The 15212-nt window shown below is 35.1% G+C and overlaps 1 protein-coding gene across 2 annotated transcripts; it reads right to left on the bottom strand.

Moving 5' to 3' along the window:
- Positions 1 to 8106: 8106 nt before the first annotated feature.
- Positions 8107 to 13780, bottom strand: LOC132275404 (pentatricopeptide repeat-containing protein At1g06710, mitochondrial). 2 transcript variants are annotated; one of them, XM_059776881.1, is made up of 4 exons: positions 10685 to 13780; positions 8507 to 8798; positions 8328 to 8386; positions 8107 to 8166 (listed from the first exon to the last, which is right to left on the bottom strand). In XM_059776881.1, the coding sequence occupies exons 1-2, from the start codon at positions 13685 to 13687 to the stop codon at positions 8754 to 8756; spliced, it is 3048 nt and encodes a 1015-aa protein (XP_059632864.1). In that variant the 5' UTR covers positions 13688 to 13780; the 3' UTR covers positions 8107 to 8166; positions 8328 to 8386; positions 8507 to 8753. The 2 variants fall into 2 exon arrangements, with proteins under 2 accessions (XP_059632864.1, XP_059632863.1); XM_059776880.1 differs by having other exon boundaries at positions 8107 to 8386.
- Positions 13781 to 15212: the final 1432 nt, after the last annotated feature.

The raw sequence follows: 15212 nt of genomic DNA, 5'->3' as shown, positions 1-15212 counted from the left end.
GAACAATTTAACTAGTTTGTCCGCGCTGATTGAGTACTATTGTGAGGACTTGCATTTTTATTATTTTCCGCACATGGTAGCAGTTATGCATTTTATTTTATTGTCGAAAATTATGATTAAAGTTGCAAATGTGTTTAATTTAATTTAAATGTCATTTGTTTATTTCATAAAGGGCGTTATTGACTTTTATTATTTTAAATGGCATATTTGACATTTGGTCATTTCAAGGGGGTAATGTGGACTTTAAGTATACAAATGGCATACTTGGTAATTGGTAAATGTGTGAAGGGTCTTTTAGTCATTTCATTGGGGCATGCTTTGCCTATGTGTATGCTTGACATGTGGGGGTGTACGTGGCTACATGGTGTATATGTGCAGCTGACTATTACATTTCATTGTACACAAAGTATCTCGGCAGAATAACATTTTTCAGCATTATTGTTTCCTTCAGCATTGTCATTGGCTTTACATGCTTAATTGGGGTTCTTGTGTGGGGAATTTGTTATGGGTGTGTGAATGAGAAGTGAACTAGAGACCATGAGCATCCTTTTGGTGTAAAGCTTGTCATCATTTTTCCACTGTTGGGCTGTTAAAAGAGGTCTTGAAAGGGGAAGGTATTAGTTGTGTTTCAAAGAAGGTTGTTCTTCCGTTTCCATTACTTTGGTGGCTTTGATTCATTCTTGCAAGGGATTTCATCTACTTTGAGGTAAGATTACTTAACTCTCACATCATTTACCTTTAAGGAATCAATTCTATGTGTTTTGTGCATAAAACAATGCTGAAAAACGAATCTAGGCTCTTCGAACTCAAGCTTAAGTCCCAAAGCTCAAGCCTTAATCTACAGAAATTTCTGCACAGCGACTTGAATTTCAAGTGACCATAACTTCCTCATTTTAAATCCAAATTGGGTGATTTTTTAGTCTAAATTGACTAGCTCGAAATAAGCTTTCCAATGATATCAATTTTAGCCTTAGATTTCAACTGTGGAAAAAGTTATGACCCTTCAAACATAGGCTGCTACTTGTTCTTCAGAATTCTGGATTTTCGCTTCTAGAGCTCGAGCCAGACTTTTGGGGCTCAAGCCTTGTGCTTCGAGCTCGAGCTCAACTCCTAGAGCTCGAGCCTTCATTGTAGAAACTGAAATTTAACACTGTAATGGGTATTTCTTGGAATAGGAAGTTGGGTACTTGGTTTCTAAATGTTATTGGACACTGTTTATGTAGTTATGTGGCAAATGTGAGATAGAAAGCATGTTTATTGTGTTATACAACTATGGATTAGTTAGATTGTTAATTTAACATACTTGTGTGTGAATTAAAAAGCAATACCATGATATTGTATATGAGTTGAGATTTCCATATTTATTTCGTTACTTGTATATCATGTTATACAAATGTACATTCGTCTCACATGAGCATGGGGATGATGTTGGAATGAAAAAGAAAGTGAAAATATTTCATTAAATGGTTTTGAAAACCGGATAACAGGGAGGTACGTTGTATCCATGAGTTTAGAAAAGGGAATTGAATCAATGATTTTAAAATCGGATAAGGAGTTGCGTTGTTTGCACAGTTAATGGAAATCTAGAGAAGACGTAGGGAGTGGCTCTATGCGTAGTTGTGTCACTAGAGCCGCAAATGATCACAAGGAGTTGCCTTGGATCAAGGATAGATGACCAACTCTCTTCTCATTGTACTGGGGAGTAGCCTGGGCGGATTATATTAACTTTTTGTGATGGAAATGGGATTTTGGAAAGTGAGAAGTGTCTGTGGCATTAACATTAGCATTAGCATTGCATGACACTTCATTTTATTATCTTATATATGACATCATTTATATCCTGAGTTTATATGATCCCATTATCCTTTATCTATTATTTGTTTGGATTCACGGAGGTATTAAGGAGTGCGCTTTAAGTAATTCCCGTCGAGCTATGGTTGCTTATTCTTATTTTGTACACATCTTTTCAGATCATAGCATGGATGGTGTGGAGGGTGTTCCTCCTCAGCTGTAGATAGAGTCGGGGATGGCGTTGTTGCGTTTTATTTCGCATAATAGATTAAGATAATACTTAGCTACTCATCCCTCATGCGTTCTAATGACAATATACCATATCAGCTTTAATAACCAAATAATTCACGTTCTCTGTATTATCTCAAATCAACCATTGAATAACTTTTTATTAAAGCTGATGTGATATGTTGTTATTGTTGGGAAACGTGTTAAATTTTAAAAAAACTTTTTGAGGGATTTTGATTCATAGATCTTGATTAATCACATAGAGACAAGTTTTATGCAAAAATAAACTATGATGTATCATTCAATTAACAGATTGAATACTTACATCAAAGATCTGAGTAAACCTTTAAATCTTTCATCTAAAGTGAATGTTCTCACTTATTGTAGATCCCTTAACAAGATGCCTTCTCCTTGGATCTCCATCTTCTTGGTAATTGTTTTGCCTTTACGAATCACTCATAAGCCTCCATGAATGACCTTTGAAAACTAGGCTTGTAGGAGCCTCCATTAGATGAGAACATAAACCCTTCTAGAGAGGGAAAATAGATTCCTTTTTTCTTCTTCCAAAAATCACACTTAAAATATACATAGACCATGTATATTTATAGGCAACTTAAAGATAAAGAAAAGGAAACAATAAATCATTCTCAATCTCTAATTCACATGTCTCAAATATAATATGATTCCAATATCAAGTTGGGCTATGAGTGAGAATCCATTGGGCCTACTATTTAATTGGCTACAATGAATTAATAATTGGCCCGGTCCATGGATCTAATTCAATTAATTCATAAATTAATTTCTACTCCACTAAAAGAAATTAATTGAACTCCAATTAAATAATAAATAACCTCTAAGTCAATATTACACTTTGACCCCTCTATGCATTATTAGTTATCGGATAAATAAAGTCATCAATTCGACTACTTAATTAATATATTTATTTTAGTACCATTGATTATTTCTGACTCGATCACAATAAAACATTTGTTTGACAAAAATAATAATTTAAATAAATAAATATATAATAAATCATTTTATCTAAAAACATACGAAGGCCTTCGAATTTACTTTGTGATCAACCATAATCAATACAAAATAAATACAAGTAGCAATGATGTAAATATTGAAAACATAACACTCTAACTATTAATTACATAACTACCAAAAGTGTCGGTCTAAAGATCCCGAAGAATCCGCCGAACAAATCAAAGTAATTATTAATTAATAAAAGAATATATATTTTTCTCATACTTAAGAGTCAAATGCCATGACGGTGATAGGGAGCAATTGCATATGACGGCTCTCACAATATATCTCAACCTAGCTAACGCAGATCCAATTCAAGTCTTAATTAATTATGATTCCATCCATAATTACCGACTATGAACAATTTATGATTACTATTTATATTCATGTATTGATCGCCATCATATAAATATATAAATATCTCTTATAATCAAGAGGATACTATCAATTCTATAATGAATTGAAACATAATACATTGAATTCACCAATTGTACAAAATATAAATATTTCAGAAACGTCATGAACATATATCACTTTAATCCAAACAGGAATTTGCTATGTCAGAACATATAAATCTCAACAATTATTGAAACACATGAGGGGTGAGCAGGGTAAAGCTATTCACCAGTGAGTAGCTAAGCATCATCCAATAGATTATGTTTTGTATTATATTTCTTTAGAATATTCATATATACATCTTATTTATTTATTTTCTATTATGGTCTTTGAAATAGAAATAGAAAGGTGAATGGGTGGTTGAGACAAATTATACGGGTATTTATTGATTTTAAAATTATGATTGTTTGTATGTTGTGTTCACAAGGGTTATTATTGATTTTAAAATTGTGATTGTTTGCGTGTTGTGTTCACAATCCAGAGTAGGCCTGGGGGCGTGACGCGTGACAACTGCAGTTCAATTCAGCAGCCCTCTGACCTAAATATATGAAATCTCCGGTTGGTGTTACATTTGTCGGCCATCGGAGAGTTTAATGTGGGTCTCCTCTCTCTCTTAGTCTCTTTATCTTTCTCGCAAGATGAAGACCCATTTTTTCGTACAAAGCAAAGAATGGTCAAGTGGAATCGGAGAGGGAAACAAGCAAGAAGTGGTGAAGGTGGATCCAAGAAAAGAGAACAGAATCGGAGAGGTAAAAAAGCAAGTGTCGCGGGAGCTGGATCCGAGCAAGAAGTGTCGCCCTAGCAGTGAATGATCCAACTAGTTCGTCGGCACTGACAAGTACAGGTTGTGTAATTTGCAGAAGTCGTCGAAGCAGAGGAGGGTGGCTGATGAAAACAAGGACGAGTCCGAGGTTAATATAGAGATTGCCGGACAGATATGGGTTTCGCTGAGGCTTGAGAGCTCCCCGTTGCTTGCATCGGATTGAGCTTAGTCGTGGTTGCTTCGAGCCACGCGGTTGGGTCAGCTGAAATTAGGTCGGTGTTGCTCTGTTTTGGTTTTGATCTTCCAAAAATCCCTCTCTCGTCTTCGTTTAAGCTTTTTCGGTTGTCATTGGAACATACATTGTTGGTGTATATATATATATGTATACATATTCAGGCCACAGACACCACAAATTCAAACTTGTTTCACCGCCAAACACTTCGCCGTCGCCGTCAGACCGCCGGTTCTGCCCATCCGCGCTTCTCGCCGTTCAGACCTTCATCACCGGCGTCGTCCTTGCTTCTATTCGATGACCTCACTGTAGTTCAGCTTCTTCTTCATGCTCACTAGTCTTTAATGGAGTTCTTTGTCGGTGTCTCTCTTTCCGATCAAGGCGAGCTCACTAAATGAGTATCGACCGCAGACCCATCTTTCCTTGCTCGCCGAACAGTCCTGCCGCTCTCTTCTCCGCCGTTCAGTCGCTTCATCACCGGTCAGTTCAATCTCACCGTTCAGCTTGCCGTTTCTTGTGGGTAAAACAGCTTCGAAACCGGCGAAGGCGGGCCATGGCCGGGGCTTGACGAGAAAGTGTTGATGCATTAGGTGTTACGGGTTTGTTGATATGAGGGCACCATTGTCCTTCTGGGTTGGGGGTGGTGTTATCGTAGATTTAGAGAGATAGGAGAAAGGGGGAGAGAAAAATTCTAAAACTTGACAATTAGACTGCCGCACATAGATTCTGCCTAAAACATCGGTCTAAATTGTCTCCTGAGTATCATGACCCTTAAATTTAAGCGCATTATGTTGGGCCATGTTTGATTATTGGGTTGTTGTCGTCTTCATTGGCCTTTTTAGCCCATTCTATGATTTCTATGTGCTCATTTTGTTGGGTCTTTTTTGATCTCTATGGACAACTCAGCCCATCCGATGTTACCTTTTGTGTTCGACCTTTTGGGCTTACTCTAGATTGAATGATTTGGAAGGATTTCGAAAAAATAAAATAAATAAATAAAGGTGGAGGAGGATAGGGAGGTTTGTATCTGAGCTAAAGAGAGAGAATTAGAAGAAATTTGGAGGATAGTTATCCTTCAAATTTCTTATTATATTCTCCAAAATGAACTTGGGGGAGTAATGATTTAGGGATCAATTCCCATCATATGACATCATGATGATATTATACGAAGGAGTCGTAACTTTACTTTCATAAATTAAATTCGGTAATTACTAAATTTTGTCCTTAAATCATTATTGCTAGAGAGAAAGGATAACAAGATAAGTAAAACTTTTATACTATCAAAAATTTCTTAAACATTTTTTAAATTATTTTTTAAGACATTTGGGTCCCATCTTAGGGCATTTCATCGTTCACAGGACTGCTATTATGGAATAACTGTGTGTTGGGAACCACCACATATGAGTGGCCGCCAAGTAATATATACTGAGAGAGCTCTCTGTTGGAATTGGAAACGAAGTATGAATTATGCCCTTTGGACACGACTGTGCATATGTTCTATGCACCAGCCACCAGATGTGACCACGCCCTTTAGAAACCGCCATATATGATTTTTTTCTCTTTGAAAAACTTTGAAAAACAAGTGTGACCTATCAATTTTTAATGGGTACTATAAAATTATTTTTCTAACTTCTAAACTACACAAAATTTCATTATATCTTACCAAATTAGGTATAATTTTAATTAAAAAATTGCATGTTTAACTAATTTGTAATATAAATACAAAATGATATGATCGTAAATTGGTTAAAATAATATATTTTCTTCTCTCTTTTTTTATTTTTCTTTGTAAATAAGGATGCTATAATTTTCTTTTTTCTTCCTTCATAATTATAAAAACATGAATACAAATTTTAACTATCACTTCTTATCTTTTTTCCTAGTTGTCTTCACTAAAGAATTGTTTGCATTCAAGAGTAATCCAACCTTATAATTTATTTTTCTCTCTCATAACTAATGTTATCATTTCTTTTCTTTTCTTTTCTCTCCCATTTATTCAAATGAAACCTTAGCAATGGGTCTTCCCCATTTTTTAATTTCTTACCCGTCAATATATGAATTATATACATAATATACTTTGCTTAAATCCCCTCCTCTCCAAAAAGTAAAAAATAAAAGAAAAGAGCAGAAAAGAAAAGAAAACAGTTGAGAAACCTTGAAAGAACTGCAGATTAAAAAAACTTCACTTATTTTATTTTATTTTTTTGGGAAAAAAAAAATGAAGAATACATAACACATGACTTTTCATGTCTCAGAAAAAATAAATAAAAATATAAAGAATCTTCAATTCAATTGTCCAAATGATCATAATATAATACATATTCTTACGCCCAATTCAATGTGCATTATCTATCCCTGAAATGGTTAGAGGGTTTTATAAGTGGGACTCTTACATCGAATTTGAATGAGGGTTGAAATGTGTATAAATGGGTGGATATACAGTACTATCTAACAGTTTAAGTTTTTGGATAAATAGACAAACGTCCAGCCATTACACTTGATATCAAAGCTGGACCTAGTCCTCAATCCAGTGTCACGCCAAACTTCCGGCCTGGAGGGGGTCCGAATTTGACCCCGAGTAGGCAGGATGGCCCGACTGTAACAAGGGTATTACGCTGATTCGGATGGGAGAGAATGTTACAAATGGGACTTGTCCCACATCAAATTTGGATGAAAGTTGAAGTGTGTATAAATGGGTGAGTATGCAGTATTACCTAACAACTTAAGTTCTTAGATAAATGGACAAACACCCACCCGTTACTCTTAAAAAGAGAGGCAACTAAAGTGCCTGACCCTTTCAAATGGATGTATAAAATGTTTTCCCTTTTCACATCGGATGGTTTTTAGGCTTGCCCGAATTTTTTTTCCCATGAAGGGGATACACGAGGAAACATTAGTTGGCCCAAACCATAAATTCACCAAAGGAGGCCCAACAACTTTAGCTAAGTTGATTACAAGCCCAAACGGCAGTAATTGCATAATACGGAGTACATATAATTACACACACAAATGTAAAGAAGATACAAGAGGTAATCCACATAAAATTCCACAAATACAGAATAAGAATAGACCATGTTCAATGGTATTTTGACACCTACCAAACTGAACAAACATCTGAACAGAAAGGATGCAATTCAAAACACACTATTGTGGAATTTATATCATCTGGCATTCTGGCTTTTAGTGAATGATTTCTATCGCTCTGCTTGCTTTCCATGGTAATGTATTCCCATATTCTCCTTGTCTGAAACAGGGGAAAACTTTTTCCAAGCATTTTGATGCTGAAAATAAATGTATGAGGGTACCAAAAGAATAATGTTATAGGAATTTAAGTTAAATTATAGTTTCATGCAGCCACATTATTGTCCAGCAACTGTATAGTGAGACCAGTTATGTAACCGAAAATTTTCTGCCGTGGAGGGACGAAATCAGAGACCAAAGATAAATCTCTAAATGGTACGTGTAGCAGAGATAAATGGACAGAAAGACACCGAAAATTAAGATTAGCAAGAAGCAAATATGTGGGAAACCAAGAATAAAAGAAGAAGGGAAGGGAAAGAAAGAAATGCAATGAGATTGAAGGTTCAATATTTGATGCTTTAACTAGAGATTGGCTTACAAGAAGGAATGGGCATTATTTGTTTTGAATGAAATCAATATCACTGGGAAAAAAAAAAACAGGTTGATGTAATCAACGCCCATGAGATTTGCTGATTTGAGCTGAATCCTGTTTACAATGCCACAGAAATAAAAGAGAGAGAATGTCACTTTTATCACAAAAGCTAAGTTTTGCAACTACAACTTCTTCCAGCCACTTGATGAGCACAGATAATTAAAGAAAATGAATAGCACTTAATTTGGGGCTGAAAACAAATTGGACATCAATACCTTATTCTAATTAATTAAAGAATTGCAGCAGACAATCCAGGTCTAGCCGCATCACCAACCTGCATCACATTTTAGACACACTGTAAGCTGCATGCACCACTACCAAGTGAAACACTAATCCTGAAACGGAATTGCAAAGGACATAAACTAGGGGGAAAAAAAAATTGCAAAGGACATACCAGGTCTATTTACATTGATAAACAAGGAACAAAATTCTCATCCTCGAGCCAAGAACCCACTAGATGTAGATTCTTTCCTACACTGTTGCTTGACATGAATAGAGGCCCACCAAAAATCTGAAACTGGGTTTCCTTACATGTGACTTGAATTACCAGCCAAGCATTTCAAATGCATCATAGAGAATTATAACATGATCATCCTTGTTGGACAGGGCATGCGCCAAAACAATAACCGTGAATGTGTGAACTACTTCATTTCATATGTATCTGCATTAGGGAGCCAATTGATATCCTGGTCAAATTTAAAATTCAAACCACAAAATCAGTAAAATCACAAAACTTATAAAAAAGAAATAATAGCACATGACAAATGGAGAATTGAGTACAGAAAAAATTGCACACAATTAAATTTTCATGAGAACCAGCTGTTCATATGACAGCTTGTGATGTACATTGAACAAATTAGAAATCGTACATTTAAGAAACACAAAAAACTATTGAAAAAAGGAAGAAGGAAGAAAGGAAAAAAAAAAAAACGAGGAACAGAAAACAAACATCTATCTGTCCTTTTTCTCAAATAATATCCTTATCTTTAGCCCTTGTCCAAGATTCAGTTCAGCTGGAATATTATAACTACCTTGGGTGCAGTAAGTGCATGAGAGTAATGATGTACTTATAAGATAGAGGCATCGGCATGTGCTACAATAAGCCTAATCTAGAATGTGACACAAAAGTACACACACCTACATCAAATATAAGAGTTCTTTAAAGCATTAACATATCAGAATTTTGAGAATAAAGGTATATGCCACTGGAAAATTGTAAGAATTCAACAGACCTCATAGTCGGCCTTTCTGAAGCAAGATTCTGTTGCTTGCGTATTGAACTTCAAAAGGAGATGGAAATTTTGTAAAGGAAACAAAAAGGTTACTCTAAAAATTAAACTAACATTTATGTATCGTAATTTATATTAGTTAGCTAGCAAGAGACGCACAATAGGAAAAGCACAAAAAATAGAGAAGAGAGAGGGGGGGAGAGAGATTATTTTAAAATGACTATTTTTTTCTTTTAAATGGTAATTTCATATATAATGTTCGAGTTGGATAAATTGAAACTTTCTTAAAGCTTGAGATTTATGGATATTACAGAAGATCCAATATTTGGCATGTTGAAAATAATCTAACAAAGGAATAAGTTGCATTAACAATATCATAAAGATTGTGCAAGAAGATCTTGGAACCATGGAAAGGATAAAAAAAACTCCAAACCAGGAATACAAAATGCTTGAACCAATCTCTTGTCATATGAAGACCAATTTTCACAGACAGAATTGAGACCACGGATTTTGACGAAGATACACTTTTGGTAAAACCATTTAATGAGAATGACAATGAAGAATAAGACGTTGTTTATGATTTGACAGGGAATCAAGAAAAGTATTTTATTTTTTGAAAGAATTAGAAAAGGAAGAACTTGTCAAAAAAGATGCATATAAGAAGAAAAAATTGGATAAACTGGATATAAATGTCAAAGAAGAAAAGTAAATAAATTAAATACGAAAAAGACGACCAAAAGATCATAAATTGCAAACTTGGTTCGGAAAACTAAAAACTTACGAAATTGGAAAAATAAAAGGTATGAAGAAATTGGGAAGACTGAATCAATGTTGAGAAAAAAATTCAATGTTCAACAAATCTGTAAGGAGCATCTTTTTTATCAAGGATGAAATTTTATCAATTCTTAGAAATTGGAAAATAAGCAAGCAAATTGGCATGTGAACAAGAAACAATTGAAATTTATAAAAACTCAGGCATGAATTTTGAAATATACATTCTGCTACAATGTTTTTGAAAATTGAAACCATGAAGATATCCCCAACAACACCTGTGATTCTGTAACATGTTTAGATTCTTATATTCTATAAACCAGGTCAAAAGCCAGGAGAAAGGAGTGCTGAGATAGTAGCAGCCAAAGTAAATTTGTCAAATCTTTAGAAAACCACAAATTTCTAAAGTTGCAATGTAGTTGGAAATAAGTCTTAGATTAGATCTTTTAGAAACATCGCACAATTAAATAAAGTAATGAGGACTTTGGTGTGTAAACAATCAACAACTATGTGGTTTATGCATGTGTACTTCAATGGTTTAATGTGAGATAGCAGGATTAAGAATTACGCACCATGTAACAAAGGCTATGTGATAGTTGCAATGCTTCTTCCCACCTGTTAACCTTAATAAGCCCTTTAATTAGGTGAAAAAAGATAGTCAACTCTGGAACTCCACCCCTCTCTATCATGTGGTGATACAACTCCAAAGCCTTGTAAACTTTACATGAAAGGCAGAGGCTCTGAATTAAGGAAGAATACATAATATTGTCAGATGATAGAAATGGTGAAGACGCTGAAATCTCTCTAAGCAGCTCTAGAGCAACTTCCAGTCTTCCAGCCTTGCGAAAGCTATCGATCAGGATTCTGTAAACTGGAAGAATTGGCACAGAATCATTCTGACTCAGCTCCTCTAGAAGGCCAAGAGTGGTTATAAACTCTCGGCTGAAACCTTCAATGACTTTACGATAGCTTGCCATATGTCTCGGCCAATATGTCTGTTTCATCTCCTCCAGGAGTTGATGAGCCTCATCCAAAAGGCCAGCAGCACAACAGTGATTTATTAAAACCCTGTAGGTGACATAATTTGGAGCGCACCCCTTGGCTCCCATCTGTTCCAAGACTTCAAGGCACTTGTCCACTTTACCTGCTTTCCCATAGCCATCTATCATGGCAGTATAAGTAACAACATTAGGATGACATCCCTTTTCTTCCATCATCACCATAAGCTTGTAGGCTTCATCAGTCTTCCCAACTTTACAAAGGCCGTCAATCATCTCTGTGTAGATTATAACATTAGGAGGACATGAGTTTTCTAGCATTTTAGACAAGACTTTTAAAGCAAGATCCAATCGCTTATCCTTAAACAGCCTGTCAATCAAAGAGCTATAAGTATAAACATTTGGAATATACCCACATTCTTGCATCTTACCAAATACCTCTTGAGCTTCATCTAACTTCCCAACCTTACAAAATCCATCAATAAGAGCATCGTACACAATATGATTTGGCTCACAGCCTTCAACTGACATTGCATCCAGTAGGTTGCGGGCTTCTTTGACCTTGTGTGCTTTGCACAAACCATCAACCAAAGCTCCATATGTAACAACATTTGGTTCCGTGGTGTTGCCATCGTCGGCCCTGAAATACATATCTACATCTGGGATCATCCCACTTCCCCTCATTCTTGCATAAATCTGGCAAGCTTTTTCAATTTCACCAGCTTTACAGTGGCCATCAATCAAAGCAGTGTACGTGACAACATTTGGTATGCATCCTTCTAGCAACATCATCTCAAACAGCGCATTTGCATTGGGTAAGTTCCTCGCCTTAAGGTAAGCATGTATAAGGGCAGTATAAGTAACCACATTAGGGGCACAACCAACACTTTTCATTTCATCGAACCAGCTGCGAGCTTGTTGAATAAGGCCAGCTTTGCAAAAACTATCAATTAGAATTGTATAAGTATAGACATCAGGAACCATACCGTTCCTTTTCATTTCTTCAAACAATTGGAAAGCCATTTCTACTTTTGAGGCATTACAAAGAAGACCAATAACTTTGGAGCTTGTACTACCATCTGGTATGAAACCCTTACTCATCATTTTACAAACAACATCATATGCTTTCTCAAATTTGCCAGCCCCACAAAGACACCGCAAAAAGTTGCAGACGTTAATTTTATTCAGCACAATCCCTGCATCAAGCATTTCACTGTAAGCTTTTTCAGCCAATTCTAATACATCCGCGCTTGGTAACTCCTCATTGCCACAAATACCACCAATCAATATGTTGTAAACCACATAACCCGGTTGGTGGCCACAATTTGCCATTTTCTTAAGCAACTTGTAGGCATAAGAGTAATCTTGTGATTTGCAGTAAGCATGAACAAGAGAATTAAATATTTTAGGACTGGGATAACATCCTTCTGCTATCATCATACTAAGAATTCTTTTACACCTACCCAGCTTTCTTTTGTTCAAACACCCACAAAGCAAAATCCTATATGTTACAACGTTAGGAATGCAAGTACTAGACCGCATTCTATTCAAAAATTCCATAGCTTCGTCAAAAAGTGAAGCTTCACACAATCCAGATATCATTATAGTGTACATGACGGTATCAGGCACAAACTCTTCCTTCTCAATCAAATTGAGCGCTTCTCTCCACCTCCCTGCTTTGCAAAGAGAATGTGCAAAGCAACCCAATGTATGCCCATCCATACTAAAACCTGAGGCTGACATCTCCCTATGAACCAAATATGCCGTATTCAACCTGTCAGCTTTGAGAAACACCTGTATCAAAGCATTAAAAGTTGCTCTTGAGGGTTTGTACCCAAAATCCTTAAGCCTCCCTAGCTCCTCCAATGCCGTATTCCACAAGCCATTTTGGCAATACTTTCGAATCAATACATTTAGCAATGCCCCAAAAACTTCTCTATCATCATCCTTAATTTCTTTAAGCAAATGCTCTGGTACTCTATCGTTGTTATCACAACCTAATAAACCTAATAAGGCATCATAAACAGGTACAGTGTGACTATACCCAATCTGCCGACCGGCCCATATGAAAAATTTTGCACCAAATTCAGCATTTTGAATAAGATTCAATACATCGATTACCAAAGTTTCATTCAATTTCTCTCTAAATTGCCTAAGAGATTTCTGAGTTTTATCTCCAAAATTATCATTATTATTCCTTATCACGTTTGATATCAAATTTGCATCGTTTGAACACTTACCAGGCTCGAACTTCTCCTTCGAAGGGCCACAATCAGCACCAGAGTCCAGCACTGACTCCCGCAAAAAGGCAAATTCAACGGCCGACACGGACTCAACCCGTGAATTTTCCGATGAAATTGATTCATTGGCCGGAAAATTTAGGTCAGGATCGATCAATCCGTCGAGATTGTCGGGCGGCGAATGGGTGCAAAGGAATCTGTTGACGACCGGTAAGCAATTTTGGCGGGAGAATTTGAATAAGTTATAATGGGAAGGTGTTGCTGTTGATGGTCTTGTTGGAGGGAACAAAATATTTGATCGAAGAGAGATAGCAATCTTCAACCCTCGTTTGCTCATTCTCCAGCAACAAATTTGAATTTTTTAAAATGGGGGTTTAGGGTTTTAAAGAGTGAGCAAAGAGGAGTGTGGGACTGTAAAAATAGGGAATCCGGAGTGGAGTATATTGTTCCAGGATTTGGACAACAACATTCCTGGGTCCAAGCAGGACTCAAAAAAATAATAATCTGAAAATTATATTTATGCAAAATTATGCCTTTAAGGCTTTAATGATAACAAAATAGAATTAATATAGAGTAAAAAAATAATACAGTATATCTACATCAAACCTGGCCACCTTTGAATATATATAGATGTTGTTATGGATTTTCGTTATGTTTTTTTTTTTTTTTTTTGGAACAATTAGGTTGTTTTTCAATATCACTGTGCTTATGCTTGGTGTGAATAATTTTTTTATTATCAGTAAATAAGAAGGGAGCTGATATTGGTCCTAAACTCCTAATGTTCTCGACTTTCTCTCTCCCCTAAGCTGAAATTGAAATTATAATGCACCTTCACATCACACAAAAGTTTATTTTTATAATTTTAATTTCAAAATTGCCCTTTCCTTTATGGTTAGATTCTTGGCACCAACAGCTATAATTCTTGTAGCTAGATTTCGAGCCCGTTTGGAAATGCTGTTGGAATAAAAAATAAAATAAAAAAGTAAAATTCTATTGCTAATTTTAGCATAATATCATTTAATATGATGTAACATATTTGTAAATAACAACTTTATTAAGGAGGGGGTATAATTGTTGTTATAAAAAATAAAATGGACAAAATTGTCTAATGAAAAATAGTTACATAAAATATTCAAGCTCTACTCAGAACGCAGTTTTATAAACTACAAATTTTAGTTTCATTCAAACACTCGACTGAATTAAATTTGGTAACCATTTTTTTTTTAAAAAAAAACCAGTAGAAAAACAATTCCAAATTGACTCTTCTTTAACTTTATCTTCATAAATGGAATATCTCATTAATCAGTTTGAGTTAGAATAAGTTATTGAACTTGTTAAGACAACTAATATTGAAGAAATCTCAAAATTTTATGAATCAGTCAATCGTTCCAATGTCTACTATAATGGTAATTTCTGACTCTTTTATTTACTTTTTTTCTTTAGAATAAATATTTTTGAGTTAATTTTGAAAATATTTTTTCTTTGATGAATCTATCCATATTTATTCTAGAATAAATTTCATCCATTGGGATAAGGAATAATACACACAAATCGTGTACGTGGAAGGGTCATCCTTAAAAGTAAGGATTATGATTAAGATAATAAAATGCACGTGATTAGAATAAACATATTTGAATTAAGCAAACTCTATACCAATAAATAGATCCTCTCTAATTATATAAAAACATTTAATTGAATTGAAAATCAAGGAAATTTTAATTTTACTCAAATAGAGGTTTGATTATTTGATTTTAGAAGAGAACATATAGAAATTAAGAAATGGAAAGAAAAGAAAGTGGAAAAAAAAACATTTAAGTGTTTTGTTGTTGATGCTACATCAAAGTGAAAATTCCAAACTTGAT

Source organism: Cornus florida, unplaced genomic scaffold, assembly GCF_030987335.1.
Source record: "Cornus florida cultivar Cherokee Brave unplaced genomic scaffold, ASM3098733v1 CherokeeBrave_3.0.0_Hap2_Chr09, whole genome shotgun sequence".
Lineage (NCBI taxonomy): Eukaryota > Viridiplantae > Streptophyta > Magnoliopsida > Cornales > Cornaceae > Cornus > Cornus florida.
The sequence above is the reverse complement of the archived record's forward strand: the minus strand, read 5'-3'. Positions and strand labels throughout refer to the sequence as shown.